Raw genomic sequence first — 18,195 nt, forward strand, 5'->3', positions numbered from 1 at the left:
GAGAGAGGGAGATATTCTTAACACTGAGAAGCTTAAGGCGGAAAAAATAATCTTTGCTGACCAAAGACATTGGCTGATAAAGGGGTGAAAGTACAAGCTGAAGTTGCTCAGACCGGAGCTGAAGACATTGGAGGGACCTGGTTTACTCACCTTCCGTCCTTTGAAGCCCTTTGGACCACGGTTTCCTCGAAACGACAGACACTTCCTCTTGTAACACTGGAGGTCACAGAATGTTCATGGTTAATGAAGGAAAAGCACAACACCATAAATGGCAAAGGCCATTGATACGATCACAGCCAGCATGGGAACACTCTAATAAAATGATCTCAAAATCCTTTCAACTTAAATGGTGCCAGCATGATCTTCAAGAGTATCCTGCTGCTGAAAAAAAGGAATCATGCAGACAGCACACAAGATCTTAAGATATAGGAGCAGAATTAAGGTTGATTTATACTAGTGTGTCAAATCGACGCCATAGGTATGGCGTCGCCGCGAACCCTACGCAGCATCTACACAGATCCCTACGCCATAGCCTGACGTGCACCTCTCCCAAAATGTAACTATGCGTCACGGCAACGCAGACCGCAACAACTGTGGTTGGTCCGCTTGGTAGCATCGCATTTCATCCTAGGCTGCAATAGCTTCCCATTGGGCGACTGAAGGGCAGGGAAGGAACTCTGGCTGCAATGCTTTCCATAAAGCTTTACAGACCTCCAAAATTATGGAGGACACATTTCATTTTTACGAAAAAAGACGCTCGCTTTAAACTTGTTTACCCCGAGAAAGACTGCCATGACCATGAAGCCTTGCACGGGCAGATGTGTGCGCATGCGTGACATGCGCAAATTGCAGAGTGACGCAGACACACCAATGCACAAGTATAAATGCTCACAACGGCGTAGCCCACTTGCGTAGGCTATGGCGTAAGCTGGTACGTACAAGTATAAATCATCTTATCGAGTCTGCTCTGTTATTTTATCGCGGCTGATCCAATTTTCCTCTCAGCCCCAATCTCCCCATATCCCTTCATGCCCTGACCAATGAAGAATCAATCAACCTCTGTCTTAAATATACATACAGACCTGGCCTCCACAGATGCCAGTGGCAAAGAATTCCACAGATTCACCACTCTCTAAAGAAATTTCTTCTCATCTCTGTTCTAAAATGATGCCCCTCTATTCTGGGGCTGTGTCCTCTAGTCTTAGACTCTCCCACCAAGCAAAACATCCTCTTCACATCCACTCTATCAAAGCATTTCACCATTCCATAGTTTGGAATGATGTCACCCCTTATTCTTCTGAATTCCAGTGAATACAGGCCCAGAGCCATCAAACACTCAGTTTATAGCAAACTGTTTAATCCCGGAATCACTTTTGTGAACCTCCTTTGAACCATCTCCAGTTCTGGCACATCCTTCCTAAGATAAGGGGCCCAAAACTGCTCAATTCCCCAAGTGAGGCCTCACTAGTGCTTAATATAGTTTCAACATTTCATCTTTGCTTTTGTATCCTAGTCCTCTCGAAATGAATGCTAATATGGCATTTGCCTTCCTCATCACAGACTCAACCTGTAAATTAACCTTTAGAGAAACCCCTAGTCCCTTTGCACCTTAGATTTTTAAATTTTCTCTCCATTTAGAAAATAGTCATCCCTTACATTTCTTCTACCAAAGTGCATTACCATACACTTCCTGACACTGTATTCCACCTGCCAGTTCTCCTAATCTGTCCAAGCCTTTCTGTCAACATCATCTATTTCCTAAAACCTATCTTCCCCTCCACCTACCTTCGTATCGTCTGCAAACTTTGCAACAAAGCCATCAATTCCATCATCCAAATCACTGACGTACAGCATAAAAAGAAATGGTCCCAATACAGACCCCTGTGGAACATCACTAGACACCGGCAGCCAGCCAGAAAAGGCTCCCTTTATTCCCACTCTTTGCCTCCTGCCAATCAGCCACTGCTTTATCCATGCAGAATCTTTCCTGTAATACCATGGCCTCGTAGCCTGTTAAGCAGCCTCATGTGGAAATTGTCAAAGCCTTCTGAAAATCCAAGTACACAACATCAACTTGTCTATCCTGCTTGTTACTTCTTCAAAGAATTCAAACAGATTTATCAGGCAATAGTTTCCCTTGAGGAAACCATGTTGACTACGGCCTATTTTATCATGTGCCTTCAAGTACCCTGAGACCTCATCCTTAATAATCGACTCCAACCTCTTCCCAACCACTGAGGTCAGACTAACTGGCCTATAGTTTCCTTTCTTCTGCCTCTCCCTTCTTGAAGAGTGGAGTGACATTTACAAATTTGCAGTCTTCCAGAACCATTCCAAAACTAGTGATTACTGAAACATTATTATTAATGCCTCCACGATCTCTTCAGCCACTCTTTCTGAACTCAGGGGTGTACACCATCAGGTCCCGGTGCCTCATCTACCTTCAGACTTTTCAGTTTCCCAAGAATCTTCTATCTAGTTATGATAATTTCACACACCATGCCTCCTGACACCTGTACTTTCCACCATACAGTGTATTCCACAGTGAAGACTGATGCAAAATACTTATTCATTTTGTCCAATTCCTTGTCCCCAATTACCACCTCTCCAGCATCGTTTCCAGCAGTCCGATATCCACTCTCGCCTCTCTTCAACACATCTGGATCTCCAGAGACAAAGCTCATTAACAAAGACCCAGATCTTCATCACTTTGTGTTGTCAAGTGAGAGAAGCAGTAGAAAGAGATGGGACAGAGCTTGGCTGAGGCCTACAGTGGGGGCAAAGATTTAGGGAACTACGACAGGGATAGGAAGACCGTTGTGCTCTCGTACATCCTTGACATTGGTCACATTCCCCATCGGCAATATTGAAGACTTGAGGGTCTGAGTATCAATGGGCTGGAGGCTACTCTAACTATTTCTGGGGAACAACCACAATGGCGTTAAACATATGGCTCTTCTTTCATTTTCTTCCAAAGCTTTCCGCAATGAGCTTAAAAAATAACGGATGTCTAGGAAAAAGCAAATGATTCTCGCAGAGCAAGATGGGTCTCTAGAATGCTCTGCTCTGGAGGATAGGGAAGGTTAGATCATTGCGGATAGTTGAGGAAGATTGGGTGATTGTGGGTATAAAAAACGATGAGGCCCAGGGAGATGAGCCATGGTAATTTTGAATGATGGAAAGGTTTAAGGTGCCAATTAATCTATTATTGCTCCTATCTTCTTGCATTCCTTTGGGTAGGTTGGTGCCGTGGACCAATAAACAAGGAGATTCATCAGGAAATGGGAGCTGTGGGGGGATTCACTCTTCACAAGGTTTAAACCTCCCATCCCGCCGGCTTTGTTTTCCTTCCTAAGCTTGACTTAAACAATGATAATCACTTGGACATTGGTGTCCCGGTGACCTCAAAACATCCATACAGCACAGCGCCCATCCTTGCCTTTTCCTCAACTAAGGCAGGGTGGGGGTGTTGAGTATTGTTTCATTAAATTCCAACACTGGGTAGAGCACTCAAGCCAAAACTTGCAAGTAAAACTGATGATTGTGAACTCATGTCACAGGCCTCAAGTTAGAAAAGTGCAAAAAGAATAAACTTTAATACCAGCACAACAATACTATCCTGGCAATTGAGATTTTAAAAACTGACCAAGTTCTCAGGGTGCTCTCTCTTTTGGCCTCTGTGTCTAAGGAAGGTTGTGTTGCCATTAGAGAGGGTCTGCTGGTGCTTCACAAGAATGATTTCAGGAGTAGAAGGCTTAATGTATGAGGAGCATTTGCTGTCTCTGGGCCTGGAATCAATGGAGTTCAAAAGGATGAGGGATTTACATTGAAACCTATTGGATACTGAAAGGCCTGCATAGAGTGGAGTTTGCATTAGGGTGAGAGTGTAGGATCTCAGGGATTCCCCTTTAAAACTTAGATGAGCAGGAATTTCTTCAGTCAGAAGGTGGTGAATCAGTGGAATTTGTTGCCACAGGCAGCTGTGGAAACCAAGTCACTAGTCATATTTAAGGCAGAAATTGTTAGGTTTTTGATTGGTAGGGGGATTAAGGGTTACAAGGAGAAGGCAGGGAATTGGAGTTTAAAAAAAAAAGAATCAGCCATGGTTGAATGATGGAGCAGTCTTGATGGGCTGAATGGCCTAATTTTGCTCCTATATCTTGTGATCTCTTAGCTTCACTCCCCCCCCACCCCCCATGTTTTGCTGACACCACTCACATATTCCATTCCTTAGTACAGTTAGTTTCTGCAGGATACTATTCAAACCAGTGTACCCAGTCTGGAGTAGACCCCACCCCAGAGCTCTCAGTGCTAACTTTACATCCCCACCCCATTTGGTATTTCTCCAGTCACTTGAGACTGATCCAAGTCCAACAGCTGCTTTTTTTAGCAAAGCATGTTTCAGAAGTCCGACTGATGACAGAGGTCCAATTTTCCAGGTGTGGGCATGCACTTCCCTCCGAGGAAAATGGGAAGGGCATGAACATGGTAAACTGTCACTGATTCACTGAGTGAAAATACAAATTGGGTGTTGGTGATAGAGTGACTTTCTTGAACCTACACTGCCCAATAAAATGTGTCTCAAGAGTCGTACCTCTTCTATCCTCCCATTGTCCCAGTACCCTCAGGGACCCTGCAAGACAGGATCAACACAACTATCTCCTTCTCTCAGTTTCTACAGCCAGGATGATCTTTCTGAAGAGGGAAGGGAAATTGGCAGTGTGGAATGGTCAGGGAACAGGAAGGAAGTGTCTTAATAGCTAGGCAAACCCACCAGGTTACTTCAAAATTGGAAGTTCCTCCCCCCCCCAAAAAAAATGTTGCTTCAGGAGCAACACTGCTCACCAAATGAAAAGAAAATGACTACAAGAAGTGAAGCAATATTAATCAGAAATGTAGACCATCTCACCTCGTTGAAGGCTTCCACTTTCTGTAAAAACAAAGAGAAAAACATATTCAGTTTCACAGATCAGATGAGAACAGGACCATTAGAAAAGTCTTGGCACAATCATTAAAATGTCCAAGCATCACAAACATTGCCAGAAGTTATCTGGCTGCTGTAGGCTAGAATCATCATTTCCACCCTAGCATTTTATATGTCTTTATCAGTACTGCAATTTCTCAGAAGTTGTAGATGTGTATTTATCCAAAGAAGCCTAGACAGACCTGAACCACTAGAGAATGCAGCAACAGCAAAGGTGTGATAAAGGACTTGATGAAATCATTGAAGCCCATTTATAATCATCAGGCATAATTTTCTACACCTGCAATGAAGTAACTCAGAGCCAAGGTAACAGTGAAAGGCAACACAAGAGGGCATCTTTCTTTCTGGAAGGTGTCATCTGAAATCATTCTGGATGAGTAAGTTCCTCCAGATGAGAACTGAAGGGGGTAAAGTTTGCAGGGCCATGGGAAATGAGGGCATAGGGGGACAATACAAATAGTGGTTTCGAAGAGCTGGCTCAGGTCAGACAGGCAGAATGGCCTCCTAATGTGTAGCATCAATCCCAATCTACACAAATACAGCAAACAGTAAGGTCAACAAAAAAAGGTAAGTGGTTGCAGTCCACCATCTCCGGATGAGTTGTACGCATCCAGGACAAAGAAGAGGGCAGGAAAAACCATTGCGGACACTACCAACCCTGCAGACTGTCTTTTCCAAAAGCTCCCTCTGGAAAACATTATAGGAGCATTAAAACAAAAACTTCATACCATGTTCAAAGTTTAATTCCCCAGGCAGTTAATCTGATCAACCAATTGAGAAAGCTCTCCCTACCCCCCTCTATTACTTCAGTCACTGCACTGCACTGTAAACCAGTCTTTATAATGCTCTTTATGTTGTAAATACATGCAGGTATTTCTGTGTTTGTGCACACTTTATTCCATATCTGTACTTCAAACTCTAACTTTATTTTATGTAATTCTTTATTCTTTACAATTGTTGAATGTTGATTTTTTTGTTGCATGTCACACCAACACACCACAGCAAACTCCTGATACATGTAAGTGTATCTGGCGAATAAAGCTGATCCTTGCAACCTCAGTGATTCTCGGAGATACATGTCACTGAACACTGGGTTTAATACATCGTACTGAATGTCGCAATGAATGAAAGAGAGACTCGGGTTACGCTGACCGAAAACTATGAGGTGGTATGAATAACAACACATTTGAGAGTTAAATGTTTTTCCCCTTTTCTATCAACTCTTAATAGTGAAGACCGGTCAATCCATAATACTGTTTGATTGTTGATCATTATACTTTTGATGTTTCCAACCTTTCACCCCTATGCTCATCCCTAATCTGTTGACCACTATAGATTCATCCATGTGTAGGCATTTATAGCCACAGATTTCAAACTGAGATCAATGGATACCATTTCACAGACAGTAACCAACACTTAACCCTCAGGACCTAATTAGCCCCACAAATACTTAAGCCACCAGCCATGGTTTCAGGGTCAAAGCCCACTCCAGAGACTTGAACACTAAAGACTTGGCTGTCAATGTGCTGGTATATGCCGGCAACAGTATCTCCACAAAGTCCTCCAACTTCAGTGGCAGAATAGGTCAACCATCGCCAGTCTCCCCTCCTGAGCCAACATCACTGTCTGACATGGAAGCTCCAGAAGACTGTGCACTCAACCACTTCCACCACAGGCACACCCCTCACCATCATCAAGGACGTCTTTAAGATGTGCTCCAAGAAGGTGGCATCCATCAGTAACTACCCTCACCATCCAGGATATGTCTTCCTCTCGTCGCTACCATCATGGAGGAGGTACAAGAGCTGAAGACCCACACCCGAAGATTGAGAAGCATCTTCTTCTCCTCCGCCATCATGTTTCTGAATGGTCCATGATTGTGACTTTAGTAGTCTTTATTTCTTGTATTATTGATTAATTTTTGTAATTTTGTAGTAATCTTTACATCTTTTTACTGTACTGCTGCTACTGAACAACAAGTTTTGTGTCATATAAGTTAGTGATAATAAATCGGGTTCTGATTCTAGGGAGGTGTGCCTATTGTCCCTAGCAATGGCCCCATTAGGCTCCTCCTGCCCCACGTGCTCTCAGAGCTGAAGCGGAAGAAATTATCCTCCAACCTGAGCCTGAAAAGATGGATTGACAACCCTTCACTCTGTAGACTTGCCAGCGCAGTGGTGAGCCAACACAATGACCAGCCCTTAACTGGATAAAGCTGGGCAGCACTGTTACTCCTTAGGAGGGGCACTGAGTCACAGTCAGACTGTGAGCACAAATTTGGTAGATCAGGCTACTGGGCACAGGGGGTAATCAGCAGAGAAGAGGAGATGAAGTCTGGAGGAGATCACCACGATCATGTGGAATGACAGTGCCAAGTGGCCAACTCTCCCTACCACTTTCTTGTTTCTTCTGCGACTCGTGAACAATCCAAAAGGGTTGACAGATTGCAGAGGATTTTAACATCTCCTTGCTACACCGACATCGCCTCTGAAGCATCTCACTGGTTGTCACACATAAGCAATATCAGTTGCATAGGGTTAGGGGTCGACAACCAATCTCCAACCCATAAAGATGGGCTTGCAATTCTGTTGGTCATCTGATGACCTCAGGATACTCCAAAGCCCTCCGTAGCCAATGTACTGTGACTAAAGTGCAAAATATCCCTCAATCTACAAAGCTATACAACTCTGAACTATAGACTCCCAAGGACTGAGATCTGAAACCTTACAGAGCACAAGCCATGACCCCACTGCACACTCTCTAGTGTTTCCACAGTCGAACTGTAAATTGGTCACTCTCTCTAATGTTATTTTCAATTCTTAAGCCCGTTACAACTGGTCTACCTCATATTGACTCCAGACACCTTTAACAACCTCATGCACAGCTTTTAAAGTACAATTCACTCGTTTCTTCATGACAGACCCATGGTTCAATATCTCGTCGTGAAGATGGGAACTCTGACAAGAGAAGGACTGAACTTCGTTGGAAAAAAATCAGAGCTTTGGATTTTCACTCACTGTTTATGTAAAGATTTTCATAAATTTTAACATATTTCTTTATTTTCCTGTGAATCCCTGCAAGAAAATTAATCTCATGATAGTATATGATAACACCCACATACTCTGATTTTGCTCCCCTTCCAGGAATGCCAACCTTAAAGAAGTTCTTCTCTTCTCTGTGTCTCTCTCTTCCCTTGTTCGCTCTCAGTGCTGTGTTTCTCCTCTCATTTTTACCCTTATTCCTCTCTTCACTCCCCCCTACCCAACCCTCTCTGCAATTTAATTCTGAATCATTTTCTCTCCTCCCATTTCTGATGAAGGATCTTCAACCTGAAATGGCGACTCTGTTCTCTCCCCACAGATGCCGCCTGACCTGCTGAATGTTGCCAGTAGTTTCTGTTTTCATTTCAGATTTTTCATCATCCACAGTTTCTTTTTTTCATCTTAATTTACTAAGTTAATATAATGCTCTTAAGTTATCAAAATATTTCAAAAGCCTGAATCAACATGAAAAACGTTAACCCTACCTGGGACAACTTATTTTCTTCCTTCCTCAACTCACCCTTATGTTGTTTATATTGTCATGCAAGCTATGTATAGTTTATATTAAGCAACACACATAAAAGTTGCTGGTGAACGCAGCAGGCCAGGCAGCATCTATAAGAAGAGGTACAGTTGACGTTTCGGGCCGAGACCCTTCATCAGGAGTAACTGAAAGAAGAGCTAGTAAGAGATTTGAAAAGTCTCTTACTAGCTCGTCTTACTAGTTTTCAAATCTCTTACTAGCAGTTAGTCCTGATGAAGGGTCTCAGCCCGAAACGTCGACTGTACCTCTTCCTAGAGGTGCTGCCTGGCCTGCTGCGTTCACCAGCAACTTTTATGTATGTCGCTTGAAATTTCAGCATCTGCAGATTTCCTCCTGTTTGCATAGTTTATATTAATTTCAGTTTCTGTTAACTAATGTTTGTTGTGTACTCTGCTGCTGTAAAAAGCTCATTTCCATGGCATTTATACCCAGGATATATATACGCCCATGACAAAAAACTCAAAACTTGCAAAACTTAAACTTAAACAGCACAGTACCAATAACCACACATCTGTTGTCTTAAGAACAGACAATACAGGTCCTACTCAGCTTGCAAATGCCCAGCTTACATACAGATCAAGAGTGACTATTTAGAAGAATGCTGGGATGGATTGCATGCATCTTCTGCCATGTGGTCACGACCACATTCCTTGTCTAGGTTATCAACAGCTCATGGGAATGTGTCTCTGTAGTAACCTATCAAAAATACCCTCCACCCTAAAGAGCTGACGTTCATGACTCCCTCCACTATAGCCACACCTCACATGCCCTGCATTTAAAGCAGAGGCTATGACAGCCATCAATTTCTGGATTTAGTTACATCCCAAAGATTCCAATATTGAGAAACCTTTCGTTCTGGCAGCACAGCTTTAACCTAGTACATTATCAGATTGCAACAGGTTGTCAGACACACAGCTTAATGTCTGCAAAAAGTAGAACTAATGCAATGTTTTCTATAAGGAATGCCTTACCATAGCGTGAATAATTTGATCGATTGACCTGATGGGTCGGTTTATATCAATAGCAGACGCAGCTGTGTAATTATTTCGGTACAGCTCGTGTGGGAAGTTGGCAATGGTCCTGAGGGTTTGCTCAAAGCGAGGATCCACCTCGACTTCAACATCGTCAGTGGCGACGGCAAACACCCTGATGCCCAGGTCTCTGGCTCTCTCAGCCACGGTCTGAATGCCGCCACAATGGCTTCCTGTCACGTGACCATCGGTGATGACGACGGCAAAGCGAATGCGGGTGTCACTCCGGGACTGCTGCCTTATGTTGTTGGTCATGTTGCTCAGGGCGCAGTCCGTGATAGTGCCTCGGCCGATGTAATCGACTGCGCTCAGAGCTGAAAGAAAGTCACGCTTGCTGGCAGTTATGCGGCTGAATTCCTTCACCTCGTCAGAGAAGTGCAACCCTCCAAACTCCCAGATAATTTCCACGTTGGCCTTGAAGACCCCATCCGTCACTTTCTCCACAAAGTTCCTGGTGAACTCCTTGGTGGTGGTGACCAGGTCGCCATGGATACGGGCCTGCAGGGCCACACTCTCCGAGGTGTCGAGAACAAAGTACACAGTGATTGGGCAATCCAGCTTCTCTGAAACACAACCAAAACATGGCAAAGAGTCTGGTAAAGAACCTGAAGTATTAAGAAGCACAACCACAGACATAATCCTCGCTGTGTACAACTGGCAGAGATGAGGCGGGCTTTACTCACTTTAAGTGGTGGGCTTTAAATATAAATCACAGCGCTGTGACCCAAAGGGGCTCAGCTGCTGGCCTGGGTGCAGTGGTATGAAATCGCACTCTATTTATACAATACAGAAGGTAGGGAGCCTTGGTCGCAGGACAAAGGCGGTAGCAATTCTCCTTGGAGATTAAAACCGAGCACCCATTGCACTTCTACTTCTGGCCACCAGGTGGCGGGGGAAATCTCAAGGGCAGAAAGGCCCTCACCACCAAAGCGTTCCAGCAGTCGATGGTGACTGCAACACTCCTGGCCTGGCAAGGTGGCCCGCTAACAACAAAGTAATAGCTATGCTGCTTACAAAGTCAGAGGTATATCCACCCCAATGGTAAAGTGTGGCTTTCTGTCTCACCATCTATATCATGAAGGTACTGCATCTACCAAGTAGTTGTCCCCACCCAATGATCTCCCTTCCCAATAGTCCTACCTGGGCATTCAGGGGGGGCAACTGTGGGCAGCTCGCTGGTAATTTGTCCTCTCACAGGCTCGATGAAGCCCCAGCTGGTCAGCAGCAACGCCAGGAGTGGCAGCAACATCTTCGTCCACAGGGCCTGTGATATACAGTGAAGCAGACACAAAGGGAGTCATGAAATGTGGAACCAGGAAAGCCTCAGCAGCACCTGGCATCTACTCAGGAGAGCACAGCATCGACAGCAGTACACAGCAGTGACATCTCTAGACTACAGGTCCTGAGACACAAGCTCGGATCCCATAGGGTAGCTGCAGAAGCTAATTAAACATAATCTGCAATTTAATAAAATGAGTAATAAAAAAATAATGACCATCATTTTACAAACTCCAGAGACGTGAGAGGCTGCTGATGCTGCAAGCTGAAGCAACTGACAAAGCACTGGAAGAACTCAGCAGGCCAGGCAGATTCTGTGGAAGGAAATGCACGGATTACCTTTCTGGGTCAAGACCCTTCAGTTCAAATCCAGATAAAGGGTGTAGACTGAAATGTCAGCTGTCTATTTCTCTCCATAGATGTTGCCTGACCATCTGAGTTCCTCCAGCAATTTTATAAGCTCCACATTGGTTCATTAGTGTCCTTCAAGGGAGGAAATCTGACCCAATGGAGCTCCATGTCCTCCAGGTCTTCAATGACGAAGCAAGCCACTCTTTCACTCAGTCACTGAGAACTACTGCACAGAAACAGGCCTTTTGGCCCATCTAATCCATGCCTAGCCGTTGTCAGGCCTATCCCCATTCACCCACTCCTAGACTAGAGCCTCCATACCCCTCCTATCCACATACTTACCCAAATCTCTTAAATCCAACCCACCTCTCCAATTTGATATTGCTATTCATTTATTATTGTCACTTAAACCAAGATACAGTGAAAAGACTTAGTTTTCATGACAACCCAGACAGATCATTCCACACAAAAGTATATCAAGGCAGTAAAATGGAAAACAATCTGAAGAATAAGGTAATAACGTCACAGAGAAAGTACGATGCAGGTAGACAAGAGCCTTCATGAATTAGATTGGGAGATCCATAGTAGGTGAGAACTTCGATTAAGAGTGGGATAGGAGCTGTCCCTCAGTCTGCGATACTCAGCTCCCAAGCTTTGCATCTTCATCTTCTGCAGATGGGAGCAGAAAGCAGAGAGAATGATGGGGGTAGAAGGGGTCCTTGATTGCACTGGCAGTTTTCCCAAGGCAATGGGAAGTTCAGACAGAGTCATTGGGGCAGAGGCTGGGTTGTGTGATGGACTGGACTGTGTCCACAACTATCTCCAATTTCTTAGAGTCTCAGGCAGGCGATGGCCATACCAGTCCGTGATAGGAGGCTTCCCAAGGCGCATCGGTAAAAAGTGGCGAGGATCAACAGAGACATGGTGAACTTCCTTAGCCTTCAGAGGAAGGAGAGGCATTGGTGCACTTCCCTTGGCCTGCAGAGATTCAAGCAGGAGACTCACCATCACCTTCGCTCTCTCACACACTCACACATACACAAACACACACACACACACACACACACACACACACACACCCAGACACACTCACACAAACACACACACACACAAACTCACACTCAAACACACACACACACCCAGACACACACACACACACACACACACACTCACACTCAAACACACACACACCCAGACACACTCACACAAACACACACACACACACACACACAAACACCTGCCCTTTTGCACGGCAAGAACCCACAGGCAGCAACCCAGTAGCGAGTGGATAATCTGCTGTGGGTCGGGCTGGCTGAGGGAACAATGCAAATCCACGGCATTGGAGACAACTACCACTGCTCAGCCTCGACAACATTGCCAGTAGGGGTAAAACACCACCCCCACACCCCCACCCACCTCATCCTGGTTTCTCCCCTCTCCTTGATGAGGGGTCTCGGCCTGAAACGTCAACTGTTTATTCGCCTCCACAGATGCTGCCTGACCCTCTGAGTTCCTTCGGCATTTAGTGTGCATTGCTCTGGATATCCAGCATCTGCAGAATCTTTTGTATCTATGATCTGGCCGCCAAACTCCACTCTAACAGAGCCCAATCCAAGTGCAGGCAGAACTCTTGACACCACCCCTAGAAGAAGCTGACCGGACACAGGAAGCCCCTCTGTCACTGGAGTCCACTCTGTCACTCCCTGGACCATGGTTGATCTGCGCTTTGCCCCCATTTCAAACATCTCTGTTACACAACCTACCAATCCAATGTTTTTGTTATATATGATTTCCCCCCCCCATCCTCAGCCTTGACAAACATTTTTTGGGAGGGGTTCAGAATGGCTTCCAGATTTCCACAGTCCTTTTCCTGAGGAGGTAGTTCCTGTTGTCATCTTCCATAATCTTGCTCCAGTTTCTAATGGACCTTTTCACTACCAACACTTCCTGTTGGCCAATTTTGTAAATTCCAGGGAGTCTAACCCCCTCATATTTCACTCTGGGTTCCCCCACCCCACCCCACCTCCAGGACCCAGTGCCCCTCTGAGGCTGAAGTAGCCTTCCTGGAGCAGACATGAATACAATACTCCTGGTGCCATTAATTGTCAGAGCTTCTGTTCATTGAACAGGCATGTAGAATCAGATCTCACCTCCAGATGAAGAATGTTCTCTTGGCCCTTTTCTACAGAATCCATTAGACAGGCTCCTCATCTTCCCGACTCTCAGAAACATTTTAGACCATAAGGTATAGGAACAGAATTACGCCATTCAGCCCATTGAGTCTGCTCTGCTATTCGACCATGGCTGATCTATTTCCCCCTTCAACCTCATTCTCCTGCCTTCTCCCCATAACTTTGACCCACTTACTAATCAACAACGTATCAACCTCCACTCTCAATATATCCAACATCTTGGTCTCTACGTCCGTCCTACTGAAGTCCAACCCCTTTAGATCCTGATTCTGAAGGGTATGATGAGGGAGCAATGGGTGGGGGGCCTTGTTTAGTAAATTCCAATAGACGGGTCGCTACTAATCAAGCCTTCTGATTTGCCAGCTTATGCCCCAGCAGATGCCTGTGGACGTGGAGAAGGGCTGCACACTGATTGTACCACAGTGGCGAGGAGAAAGAGCAAGGGCACAATGCTTCAGTCTCCCCTCCAAGATGGAAGGACAGGGAGGTGGGGGTTCAAGTTCAACTTCAGAGGAACTTTAACCCTCGGGTATTCCCAACGCAGGGTGGAGGGACAGCCACCCTTCTGGATGAACTGGTAAACCAGGGTCCTGTCCACTGGATGCAAAAGCCTCCAGTGCAAGTTTAAAGATCAAAGTGGCCTCAGGCCACTGTTTCTCAGCCACCGGCCCGACTGTCATCACAGTGCTCTCTACAAACTGGCCACCATGTTGCTTACATAGTTCGACTTTGGAAGTGGCCAGGCAGAACTTGCAGACGCCTAAAGTTGTGGAGTTGCTATAGCAATGGAGGTTTCGGTCGAGCCTGGCGTCTCAGCCCAGACCCCAGGCAGACTCCGGTGCTTCTGATTGGGTTGCAAACCTCCAGCGGCAGACTGCATTGATGCCTTCGGTGGCATTATGGATCAGTCGGAAAACTGGCTGGAATGTTGGCAGATGGAAGCTAATCCCAACTGTGAGGCAATGGAATTTGGGAAGTGAAATAGGACAGCAAATAGCTAGGCAGAATGGACTGTTAATGAACAGAGCTTTAAGTCCAATGTTGTTTCAAAGCCATAACACATCGATAGGTTGGTGAGGGAAATATATGATACACTTGTCTCCATAGGTTGAGATGCAGAATATAAGAACTGGAGGTTCATATTGCAACCCTACAAATTACTGGTTAGAGCACACATTGTGTGCAGTTCTGGTCACCAAACTTTGAGGAAGAATGTAACTGGGCTGGAGAGGATGCAGAGGAGATTCAGCAGGATGCTTCACCTCAGTCCTGGAGAGATTGTGAGGGCTGGACTGGATTAAAGAAAGCTGAGGGGCGACCTGAGGAAAGTGCATCAAGGCTTTATCATAACCTTTCTGCCCCCTGAGATGGGGGGGGGGGTTTAAAAATAAGGTATAGGGTTAAAGTGAGAGGGAGGAGCTTCAAAGGGGGCTGAGTTGAAAGTTTATTTTCTCCCATAGAGAGAGTGTTGCTATCAGGAAGGTGCTGTTAGAGCAGATGGTGAAATTAGATGCAGTGCCCACGTTTAACAGATATTTACATGAAAGGACGCGGTCGCTAAGCAGGTAGATTGGATTAGTGTACAGGCAGAAAGAGGTCTGCATGGATCTGACGGGCCAAGTGGCCGTGCAACTCCATGGCTATGTCTATGACAAGAAACGCAGGCTGCTGAGGTTAGCGGCAAGCTCCTGTTACTGCTCACTCTTAAAGAACTACAACGTACACAGGCTGCTTTGGTCCACTGTCCTGTCAGTGGGATGGGAGATCACGGCAAAGTTAGTCACCAGCGTCCAAACTTGCTCCGATGAGCTTGTGAGCAGACAGCCGGACAGCGAGCACCTTGCACGCTTATGTTCTGTTTTCTGGGTGAGGGGAGAGTGGAAGGGGTAGGGGGAATTAGCTGGGCCTTAGCAACTAGTATCGGGGCCGAAGCCGGTATCGCCAGGGAAGTGTTCCTCAGTGTATAATCACTTTAAAGCGGAAGCAGCATCTGGTCCGAACACACCAAGATGCTGCTATGTTGTAAAAAAAATGCTCCTCCAAGGGGCAGTGTGGATCAATACATCAATTAATAGATCAACAGAAATAACTCGATAAAAAGGAAATTAAATGAACTTTGATTTCACAGTTATGAATGCTTTGGAGTTGCAGAGCACAATAACAACACTAGAGGGCAGGCATCGCCAAGAAAAAAGTCCGCCGCAATTTCCGAGACGTGTAATTAATTTAATATAATTGCAAAACCTTTAAAATAAACGAAAATGTTACAAAATAGAATGGACCAGATCTACATACATGGAATCAAATCAATCGAATATTCTCTTTTGGGTAAGGTGTTAACTAAAACCACTCGAGATGTACTTTAAAGTAAATCTTGTACTAAGAAATGTTCAAACAGCAACGAAGCCACTTACTGTGCCCTATATACATTGTTCAAACTCTACATCGCGATCGATTGTTTCATTTTTTTTGCAGAAATAAGAAAATCGATTTAAAGGAAATTAGTGAAAAAACTAAATACCCTTTGAGGAAGATAATAAGCCAAATTTTGCGATTCACTTTTGGGAGAATACATGGTATTGTATTCAGTTCTAAATAATCGCAGCATTTTGTACAATGAATAGTAACCGCGCCAATCATTAGGACGGAATTACGGCACCATAAAGGTTGTGAAGTGCGTTTAATATTGATCAGCAGCTCCTTAAAGGGTTAACGGGATAGGCAGACCGAGATCTGATTAACAGCAGAAACACAATGAAAGTCTAATAAAAATGTTTTACAAAACAACAGTTATGCAAACGTTTAATATTTAGCTTTAATTTTATAAGGATTGAGTTTAAACTACAGAAAGAATTCCCCACATATTTTCCATCGTTAATCATACCCGTCACTTAGAAATACAACCTACTGATTTCTTCAAAAATATAGTCTCGAAGCTGCAGTTGCTGTTTTTAAAATAGTAAGTTTCAAAAGTTTCCAGCGAAGTTACAGAACTTCTCACACATACACGATGCTTTACTACCTGCCAACGATACTATTCCTTCTCTCAAAAGACGATGAAACCTTCAAAATTCGGCTCTTCCTTTGCAAGTTGATCCTCGAAATTTTGTTTTTACATGGCCCAACAACGAATGAAACAAAAATGGGAAGGTGAAGTTTTTGGGGATTCTTTTTCCAAGCGAGGAGGAATGCAACCAACTGAGAGTTGGGCGTCTCTAAACTGGGAGGACCTCAAAAAATTATACTCAGACTTAATGCCTTACAAAGACGAACTCAACCTCCCCAAAGTGCTTTCCAAGAACCATTACTTACAGTAGTCGCAAACCCCCTTTCTCAGGGTTCCAACTCACCACCCGCACTGCCGCCCGTAGCCGTTAGGCGGCGCCGTTTCTCCAGAAAGCACAGACTGTCAGATCGATTTCCGAATGCTCCGCTCAGACCCCCGTCGCACATTATCCTTGTTATCTTTACCCATACGCTTACAAAAAAATGATTTGTAATTTTCCAGCCATGCACTGACTACATTCATTCAGCCCATTCTAACTTGAGATTTAGAGCATGCCCTTCTGACTAAATTAAGAAAGAACTGGTCACCTGAACTCAGGTTGATTTGAAGTTCTGTCAGGAGATTAAGGTTGGTTTTACACATCTGGACAATGAGATAGATTGATTCCTTGAGGAGATGCCTGCTGCATTAGATTCCCAGGGATCTGTGCCTGGCTCTGAGTCCAGTGCAACTCACCAAATGGAGTCTCTGATCTCTTGTTTGTGCCGGGAATTGACTCATTGGGAAGCCTTTCGCTTTTTGACTTAGAGTGGCCATCCAACACAATAAACTACAGTCTTTCTTCCTCCAAGTTCTCATCTCCCTGAAGATACACAGGACCAAGGACCACCCTAGCCCCTCGCATCGATCCAGCGACTGACATGATTGATAACCTTCAGTCGGGAAAGCAGCCAATCACTGTTGCCTGTGGGAGCTTACTGTGTACTGATTGGCTGCCGTGCTTGCCGCAGTAAAATGGTGATCGCCCTTCCCTGGAGGTCCCGAGATCACAGAAGATGCTGCTGAACAACAAGTTTTAGCTTTGCTAATTGCACAATGTAGTGAGAGCCCACCACAGAGACATCCTTATTCCCAAGCTGGTTATTAGTGGACATGGTAAGTGGGAGAGCTGGCACACAGAGTATTCACTTTGGTTAACCAACCACTATCATAAGATCAAAAGACACAGGAGCTGAATTTGGCTCCTTGGCCCATCAGGTCTGTTCTACCATTCCATCATGACAGACTTACTTTCCCTTTCAGCCGCACTCTTCTGCCTTTGACACCCTGACCAATCAAGCGTCTATCAACTTCCACTTTAAATATACTCAATGACATGGCCTCCACAGCTGTCTGTGGCAATGAATTCCACAGATTCACTACTCACTGGTTAAAGGTATTTCTTCTCACCTCTGTTCTAAATGGAAGTCCCTCTGTTCTGAGGCTGTGCTCTCTGGCCCTAGACTCACCCACTATAGGAAACACCCTCTCCTCTATCTAGACCTTTCATTCAATCCAGGTCTTTTAATATTGGATAGGTTTCAATGAGATCCCCCTTCAATCCTCTAAACTCCAGACTCAGAGCCATTAAATGCTCCTCACACCTGTACGTTAACATTTTCATTCCCGGAATCTTTCTCCTGAGCCTCTTTTGGACCCTCTCCAATGCCAGCATATCTTTTGGGGCCCAAAACTGTTTGCAATACTCGAAGTGTGGTCTGACCAATC

General features: G+C 44.9%; 1 protein-coding gene across 5 annotated transcripts in view; it reads right to left on the reverse strand.

The window, feature by feature from the left end:
* Positions 1-17,227, reverse strand: part of col6a2 (collagen, type VI, alpha 2) — a 64,835-nt gene extending 47,608 nt beyond the window's left edge. The window contains exons 1-5 of one of the 5 annotated variants that reach the window (XM_072261245.1): positions 17,164-17,223; positions 10,741-10,864; positions 9,541-10,163; positions 4,910-4,930; positions 151-216 (exon numbers count right to left, since the gene is read on the reverse strand). In XM_072261245.1, the coding sequence (XP_072117346.1) occupies positions 151-216; positions 4,910-4,930; positions 9,541-10,163; positions 10,741-10,864; positions 17,164-17,208 (879 nt within the window). In that variant the 5' untranslated portion in view covers positions 17,209-17,223. Of the gene's footprint in view, positions 1-150; positions 217-4,909; positions 4,931-9,540; positions 10,164-10,740; positions 10,865-16,428; positions 16,661-17,015; positions 17,141-17,163 lie in introns of those variants that run through there. The other 4 variants (XM_072261248.1, XM_072261246.1, XM_072261247.1 and 1 more) reach the window with 4 other exon arrangements.
* Positions 17,228-18,195: the final 968 nt, after the last annotated feature.

Source organism: Mobula birostris, chromosome 6, assembly GCF_030028105.1.
Source record: "Mobula birostris isolate sMobBir1 chromosome 6, sMobBir1.hap1, whole genome shotgun sequence".
Taxonomy (NCBI): Eukaryota; Metazoa; Chordata; class Chondrichthyes; order Myliobatiformes; family Myliobatidae; genus Mobula; species Mobula birostris.